Source organism: Chrysemys picta, chromosome 5 (assembly GCF_011386835.1).
Source record: "Chrysemys picta bellii isolate R12L10 chromosome 5, ASM1138683v2, whole genome shotgun sequence".
Taxonomy (NCBI): Eukaryota; Metazoa; Chordata; order Testudines; family Emydidae; genus Chrysemys; species Chrysemys picta.
Genome location: NC_088795.1, coordinates 42386223 through 42401172, shown reverse-complemented (window position 1 = coordinate 42401172; position 14950 = coordinate 42386223). Strand labels below are relative to the sequence as shown.

The window sequence follows — 14950 nt, the reverse complement described above, 5'->3', positions numbered from 1 at the left end:
TATGCCCTCTATCTAACTGAAACATTAAACACACAATCTACTGAAGAGAACAATTCAGATGCAGAACACATTTAGACTATTTCTTTTATAAGAGTGAGCTTCCTTCTGGAAAACAAGGCTCCAATCCTGCAAGCAGACCCCTACTGTGGGTCTGATTGTAGGATCATGGGCCAAAGGACTACTTATATTACCAATTTCTATCTTTACAAACTCAATGTTATAGACAAAACTCCCGAAATATCATTAAGGCTGAAATAAAGCTAACATTTTAACCTTTAAAAAGTTACTCTGCACTAGTACATGTCATTCTGAGCTAATTATATAGGTAACTATACAAGCTTACCTATTAGAGAATCCATTGTGTAAAGTATGTATATTCACATAAAATGTAAACTATTCAATACCACCTACATTAAGTAACTTTTAAAATTAAATTAAAAATGAAGATTAGAAACTTGGAACACCTAACAGAGCATTTCATTAATTAATTACAATAATAGTAAATAATATTGATCATGTAGTATTACAATACTGTAGCTGTACCTTTTATTGTTAAATTTTCAATTCCACATTCAAACATTATCCAGCCCCACCTCTCTTGGCTGGGACCTATTCGAGTTACATCTGGAACAGCTTGCTGATCCGTTTCATCTACAAAAGTAAACTCATCCAACTCTTCCAAAGTAAAAAGAACTTTTGACTTCTCAAAAGGAATCGCTGTTATTGCACAAGTCCCAATGTCTGTAAAAACAAGTAATTTACTTCTTTTTATACAGATGATGACAAAGAATTTATATGGATATAGCGCATTTTTATAGCGACAGCGCATTTTTCCTAAATTAAAGAGGGTTTGTTTGGATTGGGGGGGGTGGTACAAATCAATCATTTTTAAAAAATGACTATGCACAAAAAGGAAAGATTGAAAGAAGTGATCTTAACATTTGGAACTGCTGCAAGAAAAAAAAAAAAAGCAAACAACTACTCATTAAGCATTGCTCATAACATTTTAAAATAGTGTTTCTCTTTCACCACATCTTCCATCACCTACATACAATCTGAAAGAGCCTGGAGAAGAAAGCAATGCAACAAGGATTACAAAATTTAATTTAAGCCCAAATATATTTCCAATCTTAATGATGTTAAGGTACTGTTAGCAAAAATACGATGCTATATAAAGAAAAGTTTGTGGCTGGTTTTCAAAAATTGACCTGAGACTGGTTACAGCCTCTGAGATACTTGAGCCCTAAGGAAAAATCTTGTTACAGCACATTCCAAATGAATACATTCATGATATCAAATGATAAATGAAATACAGTGATATTGATAAAAACAACAAGGAGTCTGGTGGCACCTTAAAGACTAACAGTCTTTAAGGTGCCACCAGACTCCTTGTTGTTTTTGTAGATACAGACTAACACGGCTACCCCCTGATACTCGACACCATGCAAGTGATATTGATGTGGTTCTCTTAGATAAAAGGGAAACTTTATGGCATATAAAAAAAATGTTTTGTTTTTTTAAAGGCACTTGCTTGAGTCCACTATATTTTGAGGGTATTTTCAAAATATATCTTCAGTACAAATTCAAGGTTTATTCAGTGGCTAGAATGTATGCCTCCGCCCATGTTGTAAGTGTGTAATGCGTATAATTAGTTCCATTGATCGCTAAGAAAACAAACTCAACACAGACTATTTTAAATTTGTTATATTACTTTCTCTGAAGTCTGAGTCAGACCCCATGACTTGTACAAAAAAAATAATTAGAGAAGTTATCCTAAGCATCATGTGACAGAACTGATGTAAGCTGGCGAAACTCTGTCACCAAAGGGACGCTTGAAGTTAATCAAATAACAGTGAGAGAGGCATTTGTGAAACTTTGCCTCCCCTCTCCATTGAAAATGACAATGGAAAAAATATACTCACTAATGGGTATTGCATTTTAAACAAAAGATAGGACCAGCTGCCCTTATTTGGAAAGCAGTTCAAATTGGTAATTTCAGTCAAAAGCTATGAGTAGAAAAACTGAAATCTGACTCAATCTTAAATAGACAATCACAGTTGATGCCTCCAAAAAAAAAAATTGTTTCCACACTTATGAATAAGCCAACCTGTTGCATCAAGGCCTCTAAGCTGTCCATGAACACGATGAATGTTCAGTTTGGCAGCAATTTCTTTTCCTTTTTCTGCTCCAGCATTTGATCTCAGTGAGCCAGAAGACTGAGGCTGCATTTTACTGGCATGGATGTACCGATCAAATGTTACTGAATTCCTCCCAGTATCTGCATTGTTTGAAGTCTCTTCAATCACACCCCTTTTAAGTGAAAAGGAAAAAATAAATATAAAAATCTCGAAGACAATTATTTACCAGGTTTCTTTTAGTTTTATGCCAATTTAAAATAAAGTAAGCACACCAGAACTAAGAATTCTTTGTTCACAAAAACTAATAAAAGTTGATTAGGAAAACTAACAAAGATTTAATTCTCCCCTCAATGACATAAGTACAATTCCCTCCTGACATCACTAAGAGTTAAACCTGTGTAATTGAAGGATTAAGGCTTTAAAGATTCCAAAGTGCTCTTCCCCACCTCATTTAAAAACTAATTTATATTTAGAAATCCAGTGACAAGAAAAGGCTCAGCCAGAGCAATTTTTTCAGATTCTCCTGATCTGCAAGATATTAAGAGTTATGAATTATTAAATGTTTTGTTCTTACCTGTTCATACGAACTTGTGTAGCAATTCTATCAAAACACAAAGATACTAAGGAAACATGAGTCACAGTTTTGCCAGAAGCAATGCCTGAGGTTTCTTCAACCGATGCTTGCAATAAACACAAGTTTACCTAAACACAAAATTCCCACAAAGAATAAAGACAGTTTTTTTTAAAAATGCCCCTTAAAAAAAAAAAAAAAGAACTATATATCAAAGGTTTCTCATCTGATATAATCTATACCATTTCTAGTAAAAATGAAATTCAAGAGGGTGAAATAATCTAATCATATCTAAACCTTTTACAGAGTTTGAACACAAGTTCAGTCAGATAGCATTGCACTGGTTAAAAACTTTAATTTTATACTTTATTTGCATAACTATTTTACTTTGATTGAGCAGACTGACAAAAATTTATAATCCTCAACGAAATATGACAGTCATTTATCACAGCTAGAGGTAAGCTTTTCAAAAAGTCAAAAGAATACATACTAAGGTTTGCTTGTGAACTCCTGTCATGTGAGACTACACATATGCACAGAAAATTATTACCTTGGGTATGGTAACATTGGCCTGAAGACCTTTAATTTTCACATTATCTTGCTTAAGTGAAAGATTAGTCTGTGCCTGGCCTTGGTTTGTTGTTCCTGTAGCTGGGTTCTCTGTTTTTGTTCCTCTAACATCCTGTTTGGAAGATAACTTAAAAAAAAATGTGGTACCAGTTAGTAATTTACACTAATTGAAACCTATCAAAATATTTTTTAAATATTGGCTCAGAGGCATTACAATGCAATAGACTCAGGTTTGATTCCAACCTATGGTGTCATGATTTCTGGATCATCAGAGTCTGAGTGTGCTAAAAAGGGTTGTGCCGCTCAGCACATAAATTTCAACTGATCCAAAATGAACTCCAAAGAGTTCCTTTGATCTAAAAGATTAGTTGTTTTGATAGGGGACCCCTAGGAGAGGTCACAAGGTAAATTAAAAATATAAGAAATCATCAGCAAGGATAGAAAGAATCCCTAGTTGTGGAAGGGGAGAATTGTACAATTAGTTTCAAAAGACTGACAGGAAGGTAGGGACAATTTTGTAAGATATCAGATGGCCTGCCTTTCTCCTCTCATAAAAAGATAGATGTGCTTTTATGGCTTCATTTCAGCAGAACCCTACCCCACAATCACAAAGCACAACTTTCTGGAAGTATTCTAAAACATTAACTGTGATAAATTATGTATTGCCAGTATACATTCCACTAAAAAAATCTGTTGGAAGAATATTGACGCAATCACCAGCAGAGCTATGTCAAATTTACAGCAGCCAAAGATCCAGCCTTATATGTATTGTACTAAATTATATTAATTAATGTCACACTTTCTCAAATATAGTACAGTCATATAGATTTTTCTGCTATGCTATTGAGAAAATAACTGTTCTGTAACTGTGGATCCTTGAGATGTTGTCATCATGGATCCCACTGTAGATGCACATGTGCCTCGCGCTCAAGATTGAATTCTTCTGAACAGCAGCATCCAGCAGGCTCGATGGTACTCACAGCTGAGATGTCTGTCACGGGGTACTACCCATGCCGATGTCTAGGGCATTGACATCAATATCATTGGCTCTGGTGCCATCAGCACTGGAGTTGCAATGGAGCGTACAATCTCTACAGCACTGATGACGTTGGCACCAGACTTGACATTAGTGGGGAGTGGCACTCTTGAGGTCTTTTAACCTCAGTACCAGAGAACTTAGGAGAGCCCTTATCAGCCAAAATCCTATTATTTGAGTTCTTGTGAGAGCCTGAGGAGCCCCTTTTGGGTCTTGACTCAGTCTCCTCCTCCCGAGAGCTGGAAGATGGCCCCAGGTAAGAAGAGTGATGCCTTTGCTCCCTGTGTGCCTTCACAAGTTTTTGTCTCTTGAGGGACAGGAGGTAGCCAGAGGACCAGCCAGAGCACTGGGGGATGATGAGTTCTTTGTCCATTCAGCTCCAGATTTAGATGCATGGATTTTTCCATGAGGTACTCCCTCAGGAGTAGGGTGACCAGATAGCAAGCATGAAAAATTAAGATGGGGGAAGGGTGTAATAGATTGCCTATATAAGACAAAGCTCCTAATATCGGGACAGCTGTCACCCTACTCAGAAGTATCTCATGAGATTTCTGCATCCCAGAAAGACCTGCAGATGACCATCTGTCCATTAGATGCCCTTTGCCTTAACATATCAGGCAACGTGTATGACCATCACTAAGGGTCACAACAACAGGAAGGGCATTTTTTACATTTTAAAGTGGCATTCTAGTTCACCTCCAGAAAACAGAAATTCCCTGCTCAAGAAACAAGAAAAGTAAACACTAAAATCTTATTATCTATTTACACAACAGCAAACACACTCTATGAACTATCTACATATTAAACAAATAAAAGACCATGAGAGCTCCAGGTAACACCGGAGTTCCAACTCATAGCCACAGGTGCTAAGGAGGAAGTAAGGGAGGAGTCGGGTGACTCCATCCTTTATGCCATTAATGGCAGCACAAGCACATGCAGGGTGCATGCACCTCCACAATGGACAGTGCTAGCTAAAAATCTTTGACTCAAGTGCACTGGGCATGCAGACACCTGGAGTGGAATATGTATGTACTCAATCACTTGAAGGAGAACATTTGGTTATAACAAATGTGCATGCATCCTTAACTATAGGATAAGATAAAAATTTAATCTGAAATAAAGACATTTATAATGTTATTTGTTGTGTTTCATCCCACCCAATCTAATAAAAATATACATGCTTCTGCTCCCCCAAAACATCCTGCAGTTTTGTAGTACCCTTACATTCTCTGAAAAGGTTGTTTTGCTGTTCTGTACAGCTTCTCTGAGGACCTTATAATGTAGATCATCCACAATTGCTGCTGGGTGTTGAGTGCTAGCACAATGTACCATTGCTTCTATATACCTATAGGAGAAAAAAAAATCAGTTCACAAAAGAAAAATTAATTCCCAACAAGGGGTCAGAGCAGGTCACAAGTCACTAAAATATAACATTTTTTCTAGCTCTCCTGTTAGACATGTGAAATTACATAAATTGGCAGTTTTGGGGGGGGTGGGGGGAGGGGAATAAGAGCAGGACATCAGCTGCTATTCTATGCATTATATAAAATCAGCTCTTTTTCCAAAGCCTACATACAATTAGTCTATCCAAAAAGTTTTTATTTTAGCAATTGATCTTCTAGTATCTAGCAATTTTAAACATTTATCTTAAAGTAAATGAAAATAAAATACCTGTCTAAAGCTTCTGCTACCAGAGGAGTAAGAACAACATCTACAGTTCCTTTTACTTCCACTATTGCTGTTGTTCTAGTCTGGGAGACTGGATGATCCAGGGTCCATTCCTCTGTGATGGTTTCATCATCTGTATTATCCATTGTTTTCTTTTCCAAAGGCGTATAGGGTGTACTAAACATGTCAAATAGAAACTCATTATTTAGATTTTCAAAATAGGCATTATAAAAATTATAGTTAACATTATATTTTCTAATCCTATAGTTTGGTATGACAGCTACTCCAAAAGAATCAGAGCCTTGGGTTGGAGATTCAACACTAAACAAATCTTCTATTTATTTAAACAGAAGATTCTCTGGGGATGAGGAGAGTCTTCAAGACACAGATACTTTTCAAAGTAAGCACAACAGACTACATATTTAATAGGCTATGTATAAGAACCTCAAATGTGAAAAGTACCTATGTACATCTGCTAGAACTATGCATGCAAGTAAGCATTCCCCAATTCAAAGATTGCAAAACTGGCCTCTCAGTTCGCTGAAATTCTTCTTCCCCGGTATTACTGACGTTAACATTGGTTAAGTCAGTGTTAAAACAATATTTGTCATGGCAATTCTCAACATTAATGGAATTTTTATAACAACATGTTGCAGAAAGGATGGTCTTGAGAGTCCCAGTCTAATGTTTTAGTCACAATAGCCAAATTCTACTTTTGGTTCTGCCACAGGCTTCCTGTGGTACCTTGGCAAGTCGTAGTTCACAATATGTAAAATGGGAATATTATTTCCCTACACAGGGGCAATCCTTTAATGTTTGTGAGGTGCTCATATATTTTGGTGACGAGCAACACAGAAAAGCCTTTAAATAAGACATGATATGTCATTCTAAAATAGATATATAACAAAAATGCTGCTGATACCAGCCTGATTTTAATAAGGCTAGCAAGAGCTGCAACAGTTGAAGTATTACACAAACTCAGTCACCTCTCATTTAAAGCCATACCAACACTATAATGTAGTGGTCCCCAAACTTTTTACCTTGCCCTCCCCCTTACTCCTGTCCATGCCCCCCTTTTTCCCCCAAGCTGGGGCCAGGAGTGGGGCTGCGGCTCCAGGAGGGGAGGGATGTGGATGGAGTAAGGGGGCCAAGGCTGGGAGCAGAGTCTCGGCTGGGGCCAGCAGCCATGGCCCCAGGGGCCAGCAGCAGGGGTGGAGCTGGATGGTGCTCCCTCCCTCCCCCAATTTGGGGATCTCTGCTATAATGCAATCTTTTACTCACTTGGATGTTGATCCTGTAAGCTGCATGCCTCTGTCCAGCAAAGCATTAGCTGTGAGACCCTGTTTAACAATCTAAAACAGTACGAAACAATTACTACTTTGAGTTTATAAATGACTAATATATTCCTTGAATACTATAACTTCAAGAGAAGATTCCCATTATTGTGTTTTCTGCCCTCCCACCCAGAGTGGCACTCCAACTATATATCTAGGTTTTTTTTAACATATTGTACATGAATTCCATCACTAAGCTGCATTTTTATAACCATTTAAAGATAAGATCCTGAAATTCTCACATAAAAATTAATACAATGAATAAATATTATTTGAAAATGTTTTACACAACTATTTAAGAAAAGTAATTATGAAAGATTAACAATATACAGTGTTTCTTTGACTCTAAAAGCACATCTAAAATTAGCTTTCATTGTGTTCATTACTTACATTTCTACAAAATCATTTTAATTATTTTTCATATGATATGAAAATTGCAAATATAATATAGTATAGTGTTCAGTAAACAAAGGGGTAAACCCAATGGAGCCATGATTTCACATGTGTACAATTGCTGATATTCAGTTTCATACTGGCATCTACTTGAAAAGAGGGGAAGGAGGCTAGGTTATCCTGAAATCAGAAAGCAATGGAAAACTTGCACCCAATAATATTGCTGCACAAAGAAAACAAACCAGAAACATTTTGTTGTAAGGGAGATATTTGCTTTCCTGTGTTGAATCCTAATATGCAAACAAGCCTACTAAACTAATTCAGAGCACTGGGAAGTACTTTTCTGAGTCTTCACTAAACTGTACTAGTATATAGTCCAATGGTTCCTAAACTTTTGTACTGGTGACCCCTTTCACATAGCAAGCCACTGAGTGCGACCGCCTTTATAAATTAAAAACACTTCTTTATATATTTAACATAATAATAAACGTTGGAGGCAAAGCAGGATTTGGGGTGGAGGCTGACAGCTCACGACCCCCTCAGGGGTCCCAACCCCCAGCTTGAGAACTCCTGGTGTGTGTGGGTGTGTATGTTTTTTTTTAATTTTCTTTTAATCAATTCTCGGCCCCCAACACAAAACATTTTGGCCTCATGGATCCTAAGTTTTCATATATCAACATACCATTCAAAAGTCTTATTTAGATTTTAGTAGCTCCTTCAAACATATACCGTCACACAGAATACCTAAGACTCCTGAGGGAATTCTGCACCACTGCGCGCACACACAATTCATGTCTGGTGCAAAATTCTTTCCCCCCAGAAAATAGATTCTGCCCAAGAATGCTACAGTTTGGCCTTTCACCCACCAGATGCTGCTGTGGCACCAGAACAGCCATCTGACTGGCAATAACAGCTAGCAGCCAACTGCATTAATTACAGCAACCTGCCCATGGAGCCAGGGTAGGAGGGAGAGTGGGACACATGGGGCTGCTGCGGGGGTTACAGACTGGGTTTCGGAAGGGCTGGGGGGAGGGACAGACTAGGGCGCAGGCTCAGGAGCAAATGGGATGACAGCATTGAGCCAGGGGCTGAATGGGAGGGGGGCTCCAGGGCTACATGCGGACAGCGGGTTCAGGGACACACGGGGACAAGGGCAGATGTGCGTGACTGAATGGGAGAGGCTCTGGGTCAGCCAAGGTCTGCATGGGGGAAACTCCCCAACACCATAACAATCCCTTCCCTTCCCCGCCCCCACCCAAAAAAACTGTTCCTTACTTCTCCCACCCACACCCAACACCCCTCCAGGTTCACCCCCAGGCTCCTTTCCTCTCCCACAGCTCCCTCTTTGCCTTTGCCTCCCCCAAGCTTTTGCACTGCTTCTGAGGGGTGGGTGAAATATGTTTCTGTATTGTAGTTTAAATGAATTATTCAAAGTTCTATATTAATATGCCTAGTAAAGAATCTATTTGTCAAAAAAACATTTCCTGAATCTTTTTTTTTTTGGTCTGTATTGTTGCAGAAATACTTACTGACAGGTATTTTGAAACAAGTTACCAAAATAATTGAAACTAGTGTGACTATATTGTGTTATTTTGTGCAGAATTTTTAAATTTTTGGTGCAGAATTCCCCCAGGAGTAACTTAAATAGGAAATAAAGCCAAATCTCAGCACCTTGTTGTCTAAATCTGCTGATTCCCAACTTTACTTTGATGTAGAGCTGTTCACAGCCTATATGACACAGTATGGTTAACCACAACTAACTGAAGTGTTAAGCTTTTGTGGAGGATTTAATCAAGTATACTGCAGGCACATTTTGTAAGAAAATGCACTACAAATCACATCCTGCTGGATGTTATTCAAAAGCATTTCTAAGTACAGTAATGAGAGTCTACAAAGCTCTCAATAATTCAAACACACTTTTCATTCACAAAACACTAACTTATTCTTCTCTACCTCACAAACCCTTCCTGTTCCTAAATCCTAAGAATTTAATATCAGAGATCACAACTCTTAGTAACCAACAGTGAACAGTTTTAAATTTCCTTTGACCTAATTAACAGGAATTCTTTAACACAGCACATTCTAGCCTTTCTAGACCACTTTGTTTCCTTCTTCACTTTTTTTTTCCATACCTTAAAAGTTGGAACAGAAAAATGCTCAAAAGACGAGGAGCTTTCCTCACTAGTTGGGGTATCAAGGTCTAAAGGCCGATGTAAGGAAGATTTTGAGGTTCTTTTGTTTGTTGGATGCTTTACTGACCAGTTGACCACCTGAAACTGGGTAAGGTAACTTTGGTAGCAGGTCATTATAGGTTGTTGGGAAGTTATTTGATCACTTTCTACAGCCTTCTCAGCTTCCATGATATACATGTGCTCAACAAGCTCATCTTCTCCTCCCACTGCTGAAACAAATGAAGCCTGTGAAGCATGAGTCTTGATTGGCAAAGTCTTTGGATCTTGACTGGCTTCTCCATGGACTGTACTAGTTAGAGGTCCTTCTACACTGTGATAGATTGACCCTCTACTATACTCAATTTGCTGGGCTTGCTTTTTTCTCTTTTTCCTCCCTGGATAGGTTCCCGGACCTTCATCACTGCTTATTGGCTCAAACTCTTCAGCTGCTGAAAAATAGGCTTCACTATCAGCCATCGACATGCTAGAGTCCATTGAGCGATACTGGTGAAATGAATTTGAATCTGCAGATGGCGTGTATGGAAAAGAACCAAAGCTTCTCCTCTGCTTTGGAGAGTCCAAGACATTCTCATCACTGCGAGAGACATCACTACTGAACTGAACACCAACTGGAACAGGCTGCTTGTCACCATAGAATGCTGCAGTAAGACTCTTGGTGCTCCCAAGTCGGGTAGAACACACAGATGCTTGCCGTTTCAAAGGAGACCTGAGGGGAGACTGTCCTACAGACCTTTCCTGGTTGTTAGGAGACACAGGACTGGTTCCTGAAACTTCTGCTGGAGTACTAGAAATAGAAAAAAGAACGATTGTTTATTCGATTTAGTATGGTGCAAATCTTACATTGCACAATCTTAACAATTATTAATGCACATTTAAAGAAACAGTTCTATGCACTTTTCATCAACACAAAGGAGGAAATTATAATTGTCAAAGAAAATATCTATTCATGTAAGAAATTATTTTCACAATACAGAGCATGCATACTAAGCCATATCAAGGTCTTTAGAAACTGAGGCCATCTTCAAACTGATCAAAGCACAAATGAGGCACGTCTAGGCAAATGCTATTGTCATCATGTAAGATTTTCTATCAAGATCAGAAAATCCAATATTAATGAGTCAACTTTTGTATTCAAAGTAGCAAATTAATTTCAGGAATACTGTTAGAAATCATCAGTTGTGTTTGAATTTTGCATTGGTTTACTCAGCATTATTAATCCTTAAGAGTACAAATAAATTTTTACCTTGGACAAAGTACTAACCTTCCATGACCATCCTCTCTTTTTGCACCAGACACGAACTCCTTTTGTCCCATGTGATCTTCAGTAGTAGAAGAAGGGCTTTCCTTCTCACCTGCAAGCAAGGGAAGTGCAGCACTGGAACTGCTGTTTTCCTCTGAAGATGATGAGGAGCTATGGGATCGCAATGGTACTTGCAGACTCAGGTGCTGGGCCTTTCTCTCTATTTCTATACCCACAGATCTGCAATCCCAATCTTTTCTTTTTACACCATTTGTCTTACCTAAGTACAAAAGAGATAAAAATCAATTAAAAATGTGAACATTTTGTGGCACCAAGAATTAAGAATTACAATGGTTTCTTCCCCCCCCCCTTAAAAAAGTAACATTCAAAGTGTTAAAAGGCAAAACACTAGACTCCCCCATTGATTTATGCCCAATTTAGATAATTAGTGGCTATAAAGTCCTCAAACTGCATATTACCAAGAAAGCAACTGTCGACCCTCCCCACCCAACAGATTGGGTAGATTAGCACCCACTGTGTTTTAGTACATACTCTCCACTTTCACAGGTTTACCAGACCACATTCTATTGTATGACCTGTAGTAGAATTACGTACACAGTATTTAGTAATAATTTACTGTTCATTTACCAGAATCAATTAAGATTTTAGAAAGTACGTTGTACAGTTAAGAATCTACACTTCTCAGAAAGTGGGACAAAACTGCATACTACGTAGTACACATTTTATTCTTACTATCTATAATTTTGGGAATCTCCTTGGTAATAATCCATTCTCCTGGTTGCAATAAAGACTGTCCATAAAACATATCAGATTCTGCACTTGTACTTGAAAAGGCAGAGCTGCTTGAAGGCGTCATCTCTTCAAGCTTGAAGAAGTCTAGTCCTGTTACTGTGCCACCAAAGAATCGGCAGCCACCAAGACAGCCACACTTGTTCTTGCTTCTCTTGTTCTTCACATTATCATCTGGCCACAAAAACCACAACCTATACAAAAGGAAAACAAAAAGCAAAAACAAGAAGCAATAGTGCACTGAGATTTAGGTACATTTAAACTCATATTGCGAAACCAAGATTCAAAATGTCTCTCTCTTTTTTAAATACCAACTCCCATTTTATGGATTTATTTATAGAATTAAGGAAGGTGAGTTTTGATGCCATTCTGTGTCAATTTGAACTCCTGAGGCCATTTTGGAAGCTGTATTTTTATATTACTTGTAGATAGTAACCACATGATCTGATCATGAAAATGTCATAAGGGTATGTTTAACTAGTCCCAGTCACTTCACTGCAGGATTGATTCCTGTCATAACTATAAAGGAAAGGGCAACAGCCCTCCTGTGTACAATACTATAAAATCCCTCCTGGCCAGAGACTCCAAAATCCTTTTACCTGTAAAGGGTTAAGAAGCTCAGGTAACCTGGCTGACACCTTGACCCAAAGGACCAATAAGGGGACAAGAAACTTTCAAATCTTGGTGGGGGGAAGGCTTTTGTTTGTGCTCTTTGTTTTGGGGGTTGTTCGCTCTTGGAACTAGGAGGGACCAGACATCAATCCATGCTCTCCAAATCTTTCTGAACAAGTCTCTCATATTTCAAACTTGTAAGTAACAGCCAGACAAGGCGTTTTAGGTTTATCTTTGTTTTCTCAACTTGTAAATGTTCCTTTTGCTAGAGGGTTTACCTCTGTTTGCTATAACTTTGAACTTAAGGCTAGAGGGGGTTCCTCTGGGCTCTTTGAATCTGATTACCCTGTAAAGTTATTTTCCATCCTGATTTTACAGAGATGATTTTTACCTTTCTTTCTTTAATTAAAAGCCTTCTTTTTAAGAACCTGATTTTTCCTTGTTTTAAGATCCAAGGGGGTTGGATCTGGATTCACCAGGAATTGGTGGGGGGGAAGGAGGGGGAATGGTTAATTGCTCCTTGTTTTAAGATCCAAGGGTTTGGATCGGTGTTCACCAGGAAATTGGTGGAGAAGTCTCTCAAGGCTACCCAGGGAAGGGTTATAGTACTTGGGAGGGAGATATTCTGGGGGGAAGGTAGACAGAGTTTCCCAAATAACTCAAATAATTTGGGTGGTGGCAGCAAAACCAGATCTAAGTTGGTAGTTAAGCTTAGAGGTTCTCATGCAGGTCCCCACATTTGTACCCTAGAGTTCAGAGTGGGGAAGGAACCTTGACAATTCCTAAAATTAATTTCTAGATATTCTAGATTTCAACATCTTAACTGGTGGCAATTCCAGCAATCCATCTCCCCCCCCCCCCAGTTTCAGCTTTTCCTTAATGTTATCCTAAATTTTCCCTACTGCAGTGTATTTCCATGATTTCTTGCTCGGTCCTATATGCCTAAGGAGATAAAATATACTCTTTATACAGTATAAAGTTCTGGCTCTCCTCAAGGACTTTTCTTCAGACTAAATACACTCCGTTCCAAGCCTTTCCTCAAATAGCAGATTTTATTATTCAAAGTTTATCTATCACTTGTTATTGAACTCTAATTTGTATGTCTTCTCTGAAATGTGGGTACCCAACACTGAACAATGCAGCCTAGTTAAGGCGTAACCAGTTCAGACAAGAGAAAAGTAATTACCTTTGAATTTACATTTATACCTTTAGTCAAATATGGCAGTGGCAGGGCAGATCCTCATGTGATGTAAAATGTCGTAACTCTACCGAAGTTAATGGAGCTATGATAATTTACATCAGCTGAAGATCTGCCCCAGCCTCTTCACCAACCTCATTGCACTGTTGATTCTTTTTCCATTTATACACCATGATCACCACAAATTTCTTTTCTTATCACCTCCTAATGAGTTATCCTGATTTGTTTTAACAAACACGTAACAGTTTGTTTTTACACAAAGTTTTTGATTGGTTTTTAATTAATTTTATTATTACTGAATTGAGCCGATTTTGCCACTTTTCTAGTTTCAGAATGCTTTTTACTCCAATTCTCTGAATTAGTGATGTTAAATACTTGGGTTACTGGTTGTATCTAGCTAGCCTTCATGACTGGTTCAGATTCTCCACAATCTATGCTTTCATTTAAAAAAATAATTTGTAGCCTTTACTGTTATGAAAAAGTTCAAAAATATGGCCTAATGTAGCATGGTCTTTGATAATGTGAAACAAGTTCACAGGATTTGTCAACTGCCCTCATTCATCCAAATAAAATGTTAACTCAAAAAGCTTAGATTTTTTAAAAGTAACTATGTATAAAGTAGGTCTATGACTGCACACAAACATCTAATAACTGAAAACAAAACTGGCTAAACAAAGGGCAAAAATAGGAATGGTCATAAAAGTGACTTGCATAATTTTTCCCCTCTCACTCATTGATGCTGTATGGCAGATTACTAAAAGAAAGTTTAGTTATTTCCTCAGGGCCATATTTTACATTAATTTTTGTATAAATCTATGCTGTTATCAGTGGGCGATCCAGTTTGGACTGAAGGCAGTATTTGATCCTAGCTTTGTAGCTTAGGCCAACAATTAAAAACTGATTTGCATCTCTTTATTTTGACATCACTGCTCTACATATTGCCAAAAATACAAAAATCATTCAGGTCTCTGTTATCCAAGAAGTTGGCAACCAAATCCTTAATCTCCTCTGAGCACCTTACATACATAGGTGGTTCTCAGCAATCTACCTACTTATAAAGTGAGTACAATCTAATTTTTAAGCAAATGTATAAGAGTCAGCACTTAAAAATACACCCTCATGAACAAATAAATGTATCAACTAAAAAGTCATGAAATATGGTGACCTCACCTCCTCCAATAATTTCAC

The 14950-nt window shown here is 38.0% G+C and overlaps 1 protein-coding gene across 25 annotated transcripts in view; it reads right to left on the bottom strand.

Annotated features, from left to right (window-relative positions):
* The window catches only part of BLTP1 (bridge-like lipid transfer protein family member 1), a 241267-nt gene that overhangs the window by 105784 nt on the left and 120533 nt on the right, over nucleotides 1–14950 (bottom strand). For all 25 annotated transcript variants that reach the window (XM_042860071.2, XM_065596329.1, XM_065596316.1 and 22 more), the window contains 10 exons: nucleotides 11896–12146; nucleotides 11164–11422; nucleotides 9843–10686; nucleotides 7265–7335; nucleotides 5987–6160; nucleotides 5540–5660; nucleotides 3260–3406; nucleotides 2713–2840; nucleotides 2108–2310; nucleotides 544–741 (listed from right to left, as the gene is read on the bottom strand). In XM_042860071.2, coding sequence (XP_042716005.2) covers nucleotides 544–741; nucleotides 2108–2310; nucleotides 2713–2840; nucleotides 3260–3406; nucleotides 5540–5660; nucleotides 5987–6160; nucleotides 7265–7335; nucleotides 9843–10686; nucleotides 11164–11422; nucleotides 11896–12146 — 2396 coding nt within the window. The remainder of the gene's footprint in view (nucleotides 1–543; nucleotides 742–2107; nucleotides 2311–2712; nucleotides 2841–3259; nucleotides 3407–5539; nucleotides 5661–5986; nucleotides 6161–7264; nucleotides 7336–9842; nucleotides 10687–11163; nucleotides 11423–11895; nucleotides 12147–14950) is intronic.